Here is a 7,016-nt window from a genome sequence, read left to right on the forward strand (position 1 = left end):
GAGTTTTCATTCTCTTTGGGAAGGACTAAAAATTGTTATATAAAAAAAGAGGGGGTTTCACAGCAAAATAGAAGAGAAAAAAGGAAGAATTAAACAGGAGAAAAACACCTCTGTTTGGTCAGGGTCAGTTGATGGATTTTTTTCTCTCTCCCTCTAACAAAGGATACTTTTAGGTGAGATTTTTGCCTCCAACTGCATTGGAACAGACCCAGAAATATTTTAATGTATATATCTAATAAATCTTTGTTACTATACCTTCTCTCCAGACACACTCTGTAGTTTGTGTATTTATCACCAGCAACCTCAGACTGCTTTCCCTTTGCTTCAATAAACCACACTCCTTGTGAACCTGGCTTCTGGATGTTCTTACTGAATTCAGCCAGACCTATGGTATCAGTAAATCACACTATTCATGAATCTGTCATCATGAAAGTTCTTGTTGAACAGGACCAAACTCATGGTGCTGAATTGGTAATAAATGGAAATAAGGTCCATCTGCACCCTGCCCCTCAGAGCTCTGAGTGCCACCAAGAATGTTTATTTTATCCCAAGTTTCTGTCTGCTTCACGTAACAGGTGGTTACTTGGACTTTTTTTTTTTTTTTTTCAATTTGATGCTTCAACAAGCCACTGGCTGCTTGAAAATTACTGGTGGGAGTTCACATTTAAGCCTGTTTTTGGAAGTGTCACTGTTAGGTGTTATCTTAAAAGTCTTCCTCTTGCATGTTCAGCCTTCAATGAGATGTTTTGGGTTACTTACTCATGATTGAGTTTTGTGGGTTGCCACTGGTTACCAACAATTTAGTAATAATACAAGCTGTTGGTTCATTAAACTGTTTCTGAAAGAAAATCTATACTAGCTAGCCTATATTGGCTCCTTTGAGCATTTATTTATTTGTTGTGATCACTCTTGCTTCTTGAGTATGTCTCAAATGAGTAGAAAATTATAAATACACCAGAACTATGGCAGGTCTTCTAAAAACATAATGGATAAACCAGTTCTAGGATGGAACAAAGAAATCTAGCCCCAGGTACTCTAAAGTCCTATACACAGAATACCATCTTTAATCCTGGAGATTCTAGATGGCAGGATGACTCCAGGGAGGTGGTAAACAACTTAGATCATCTCTGAAGGCTTAGCAAAAGACAGAGATTTAAATCCATGGCCAAGCTGGATCAAGGCCTGCTTCCCTAGGGCTGTGTCCTTTCCATTGGAAAACAATGAAGGGATGCTGCTGAGGATGTGCTACTACCACTTCCATGCACAGCCACCAGTTTGACCCCACTAAGTGGCAGCAAAAGATGCACTGGGAAAAGGTAGAAGGGAGTAAAGAAGCAGCAAACATCTGACTCAAAAATACAGCTGGGAAAGTCCAGCTCTCACAGGCTGCCATCCCCTCTGCAGGTGATTATTGAGCAGCATGGCTGTTATTTTTATTGCTGAAGTTGCAGTCTGGTCCTTGATTGAGAAAAAATTGATTTCACTTTCTCTTTCAGCATTTCACATATGCCTGTATGTGAGTATGGATATGTCTGTGTACCTCTGTATATGTATATAAATGTATGGATGTGTGTCTGCACCTATAGAGCACTAAGGAAGCAGGAGTCTGAAAGAGGAATGTGGAACACCACTGAGTGTTCTGGAAGGACAAATTGAATGTGTATACAAACATCTGACCTTGTTTTGGGGAGGGAGGGCTGCTGTAATCCATCTGGTGCATCACTTCAGATGCTTTTCCTCTGCTCAAGCTCAGTCTGTTACTTGCAAGGAAATTCTTCAGAGGGAGGGTTTTGACCAAAGCAACACCAAGTTATCAGCCAAGAGAAGGTGGCTTTCTTCCCAGCCACATGGCACTCTGGCTGTGTACATTCATAAATTGGATGTAGCAAATTACAGATTCTCTCCTACCTCCCACTTCACAACATCTCACTGAGCCTTTTCCTCCCCTTTGTTTCCTCCTGCAGATCCTGAAGTGTAGATCACCTGGTTATAAGTACACTTGGACATGTCCAAACAGGGAACTGTGACGGCCTGAAGAAGCACCACCCACCTTCTGACAATTGCTTGGAGCAGTTTCTCCAGAGCTGCCTCATGATTAGTAAACAGCAGACATATGTTGTGCTCACCACACAGGCTTAAGCTTGTAACAGTGTTGGCAGCTCCTGCTCTCCTTCCTTTGGCACCGCTGTGATCCTGATGTCTGCAGCACTGAGTCACGCCACCATGTCTGGAGCAAAGCCCAACGTTCTTTTGTGCACGAGGGGAGCAGGACCTTGTGCTCTAGTGACCTGACTGCCTGACCATGCTTTGTTGATTGTGTCACTACAGCAGCATCTGTGAGCAAAGCCATGAAGCCAGCAAAGAGCATCCTTTGTGCTGGTGGATACTGGGGGATGCTGCTGAAGGGTGCTGAAATGGGCTGGGTTGGTTTAATCGGTAAAACTGACACTGTTCTTGTCACCCATCTCCACCTCTGCCTCCTGTCTTGTATTTGAAGCTCTCTATGCCAAAGATAGATATTTAGATTGCATCTTGTCCTGAAGAAATCTCTCAGGTACAGCCTTTCTGCAGATTCTCATCCTGTGGTCTTGCCTTACTTAGACAAGTGTAATGATCTCTGAGATTGGTTTATTGCTCCCTCTGACTGAGGTCCCAGCACTGGCTGGGGTTTTCAGCAGCCTGAGTGCATGTTCTCTGATATCTAAAACACAGGGCACTGTCTCTTTGTGCCCTTTTTCATATCCTCGTTACAGTAAAGTTCAAAGGCACTTAATTGCTTTACATTTTTGGCTGCCTTTGAATTTCCTTTGCAAGTTAGCAGGTGGCATTTCCCAAATTGTGAGAGATGTGTGGCAGCCAGCCCAGGGAAAGTGGCTGTCACTTCCTCTGCTGTTCCACCCTTGGTGTACAGTGATGTTCCCAAGCTATGCGCTCTTGTTTCCTGAGCAGGGAGCTCTTGCAAGCTGGCTCTGTGGTGGAAATTGCCTGGATGATGGGAGAAATTAATTTCAGACTGAGCTATAAAAATGCTCAAGGTTAGGAGATTCCCAAATGAAGGCAAAAAAATCTATGGAGGTACCAGGGAATTATGAAATCCTGTCAGATGACAGATGCAATATTAGTCTCTGACCCAGCAAATTATTTGCTGAGTGTCTCAGCTCCCTTGAACTTTGAGACTTTTACAAAGAAGGATTTTTTTTTCTTCCTTCTCAGTGAATATCCAGCACTCCTCATGTATCTTTTGAGGTTAATGCACAATGACATCCTACATTATACAATTAAGTTGGAGCTTTCTGACCCTGGACATAACAGTTTGGGATTTTTCCTTGCATCTGATCTTACGTATCATCTGGTTAAAGACACCAGTGACATTTCTTTAACATCTCCTCATTGAGTCAATATGCAAAAAAGTCTCACTTGAGAAAGGCTTCTCTCCTCTCTCTCTGGGGTGGAAGAGATCCACTGTAAACTAAAGAGTGTTCCTGTATGCAAACACAGGAGCTCACTGCATATGGACCCCTCCTGCTCTTCCCCAAGGATGAGGAGAGAATGACCATGTGGGTAAACTGGTGCTGTCTCAGAGAGAGCAGGTGTTGGAGGCAGTTTCTAGTCCTCATGCCACAGGCTTAGAGGATTTTAGATGTTTAGATGATTGTATCTGCTCTGCCAACCAGAGATATTGCAGCAGGCCATGACAACGTCACTTTTCTTAGGAAGACACAGGTGCCTGTTCAGCTCCTCAGTGACCCACAGCTCAGACAATCAGCAAACTGGACCCCTACTAAGGTGCAAAAGCAATCACTGGGAGCTTTATCCCCACTCTCATCTGCAGTGAGGCCCGGTACACCTCCCCAGCATGCAAGCCCCCTTTATATTCCTTGCTCATCACCCTGGACTGCCATTCCTAGTGCCAGCTCCATGTCACACCGTGGGCTGCTTCAGGATGTGAAGCACAAAAACATCAACTTTCAGTCAGGTGATGTTTCCAGGAGCACTCCTGCTATGCAGGTCTTTCACACAGTGCCGCTGTTCCTGTTTGGGGTTCACTGGGGGGTCCTGGGGACATGGAAAGCTGAACTCCCTGTGTTTGGAGTGTTATTTTTAAAGCTGGGTGCAAGGGGCCCTATGGTATTTTTAAGGATGCCCTTGTGGGAAAATTTTTCCTACCTCCAGAGCTAGCTTTTGCCTCTCAGGTTAATATTCAGTCAGCACAATCACCAAAGATCATAAGGCAGAGTCCTCAACCATATGATTAGTTTCAAAATTACATTACTCTTATTGTTGTTAGGCTTGCTTAATGACCTTACAGTACCTGTATTTCCTTTCTAATTTTTTTTAACTCCAGGTATACTTCAAATCAAGGCTAAGAAATGCTAGTTCCTTTCCCTTTAAGGGAATAATCCATGTACTCCAAAGCTCAGGCTTTATGAGAAAAACGGACTGATTTCCCATGAATCATGCATTATACATACGCAGAAGAGACAATGCAGGATACATTGCCAGTCTCCAGGCTTAGCTTGTAGCCCAACAATTTGCCATCCAATGTGGATGGAATCCCAGTCCGTGGCAGCGGGGTTAGAGCTAAATGATTTTTAAGCTCCCATCCCACGGAAATCATTATATGGTCTTGTGAATTCAATGGCAAAGAACCTGTTAGGGACTACAACAGGCTTTTGAGTCCTGGGACAGCATGAGATGGTCTATATAAGCACCTCTTCAGGTAGCTGGACCAGGTGTCCTTGGCTAAGTTTCACTCAGTCTAAAGCTTCACATCCACCCCAAAAAAAGTGTCACACAAAGCACCAGTAGCTGTATACCATGTGTTTTAATAAACCGTATAGCTACCAGAAAAATAGGATTGCATGTGTTTGTTCTCCCCACCCTAAAAAAAAAAAGAAGTCAAATTCAAACCAAAATAATGGAAACCTAAAACAAGAGAAAAAAAAAAACTGTCCCAGAGCAAAGATGATACACAATACAGACTTGGAGGAAAACATCTTTGATAACATCCTTGTTCAAAGAAACCATGTTTGTAAAACATGAGGCAGTTGAATAATAAAATGGTCATTGATTTGATTGGTTTTCCCTTCTCTGTGTATATATATATGTAGCTACATATATATGTCTGTGCTGTTACACCCTGGTGTGGGACGAAATGGTTAGACAAAAAAATAGTTGAGTGAAGGGAAATCTGTAAGACAAAAAACAGTTGAGTCCAGGGAGCAAGTAAAGAAGACAATAAATGTTTCATTTCAGTCAGTGAAGGAAGGACAAGGCTCAATTCCCCTACAATTTACCACTGCTCTGCTTATTGGGGAACAGACTTGTCTCTCCATGGCTATGCTGTGTCCCTGACGCACAGCTGAGCTCTGAGCTGCTGATCTGAGTGGTATTCACTGGTCTGTGTATGAGCAGGACCCCAGAAATGTATGAAGCATTCCTTTCTCTGGTTAATTCCCATGCTTTACCGTGATTTTTTTTAAATTAAAAACTTATTAGTATTTCAGTTTGCATTTTTCCCCAGGTTTCTTGCACTGACTGCTGTGCAGGCCTCCACAGTAAGGTGGAGCCCAGATGAGCAATAATGCCACATTAAAGTGCTGTTATCACAATGTGACTGGATGGAGGAATTAATTTTACAACGGGTCTCACGTTACTTCAAAATTGTACTCTGTCTGCAGAGCCAAGTCATGCAGTTGTGTAACCCCAGCTGTTCTTCACTGAGTGGGCCTGTGGGGCACACCTCAATCCAAAAACAAGGAAAGGAAGTAAAAATGTTTTTAATTTCCTTTTTTCCTTCCATGGAAACCTATCCCAAACAAGAAGAGTAGGTAATACCACTCTGCACTGAGGTGTCTGGTTCACTCTTAGGCAAATGAGTCCTGCATTCAAAAGACAAAAGAATCTATGTTTTTCCTCTTGTTTTTATATTGCTCTTTCAGAGAACCAGTCGCTGTCCAGGCTTTCCCAGATCTCAGTGCCGTGCTTAACAAGCCAATTAAGCACAAGCTCATGCTGGCTGCAAAGTTCAGGTGACCAAGAAGGTATTAAGAAAACAGCTCAGTTTACCCGATGCTTGTAAACACCATATTGAAAAGAAGGCAAAGGCAAAACACACTTCTCCACACTTCCCCCATCTTCTTCCCTTTTATTTTTTTCTTTTCATTCTTTGTCTCTCTTTTGCTCTTACTTTCCCTTTTTTGTACAGGGGTTGATGAAGATAAGCAAGACTTGTGCATCACAAATGGTGGAACTTCCCCCAGCCCCTCCAGCTTCCCACCCTACAACAATGCACAAGCCCATCTCATCCTGTACCTGCCCCCAGAAAATGTTTGTCTCTTTTTGGAAAACCACGCAGTCTGATGTGCTGGGGACTTCTGCAGCGCAGGAGCCGAGTTGGCTGGTTCTTCCCCCTTTCCTGAGGCTCATAGATGGTTGTTTTTTGACAGGTAGGCAATAAGAGCCACAGCTACCCCAACATAGATGCCAGTTCCGATTGTGATGGACAGGACAGCCAGGAAGAGAGCTCGCCGGGAGCTGGAGCTTGCGTGGTGGAAATCCCCCTTGGCTACTGCTTTGTTTGTCTGCAAGAGATACAACAATGCCAGATATTTATTTGTTTCACGTGGAAATAAATGTGTGACTCTAATCTCTTGGCTGAAACAGGATCCTGGGATGTGACAGGTTAAACTGGTCAGCAATCAGACATGTTTTAGTCACATGAGGTCATTTTCACAATTGAGACAGTGATGGAAGCAGCAGCATCTCAAAGGAAAGTGTCATTTTTATAGACCATTGTGTAGTATCAAGCAGGGACACCTGGCAGGCAGTAAGAAGTCTGTCAGCTACAAGACAGGTCTTGTATAAGCAAATGAGCTCCTTAAGTTCTGAGACAGTCTTTCTTCCCTCATTAGAGTAAGGAATCCTCAATCCACTTTAATTGTATATCTCCACAGATGATCGATGTGCTGGGACACTTTCTTTTTCAGAGACATCTACCACTCTATTTTTGTATT

The 7,016-nt window shown here is 43.2% G+C and overlaps 1 protein-coding gene across 1 annotated transcript in view; it reads right to left on the reverse strand.

Annotated features, from left to right (window-relative positions):
• Positions 1 to 4,806: 4,806 nt before the first annotated feature.
• Positions 4,807 to 7,016, reverse strand: part of SYNDIG1 (synapse differentiation inducing 1) — a 48,985-nt gene continuing 46,775 nt past the window's right edge. The window contains exon 4 of the mRNA XM_002198990.7: positions 4,807 to 6,584. Coding sequence (XP_002199026.4) covers positions 6,426 to 6,584 — 159 coding nt within the window. The 3' untranslated portion in view covers positions 4,807 to 6,425. The remainder of the gene's footprint in view (positions 6,585 to 7,016) is intronic.

Source organism: Taeniopygia guttata, chromosome 3 (assembly GCF_048771995.1).
Source record: "Taeniopygia guttata chromosome 3, bTaeGut7.mat, whole genome shotgun sequence".
Classification (NCBI taxonomy): domain Eukaryota; kingdom Metazoa; phylum Chordata; class Aves; order Passeriformes; family Estrildidae; genus Taeniopygia; species Taeniopygia guttata.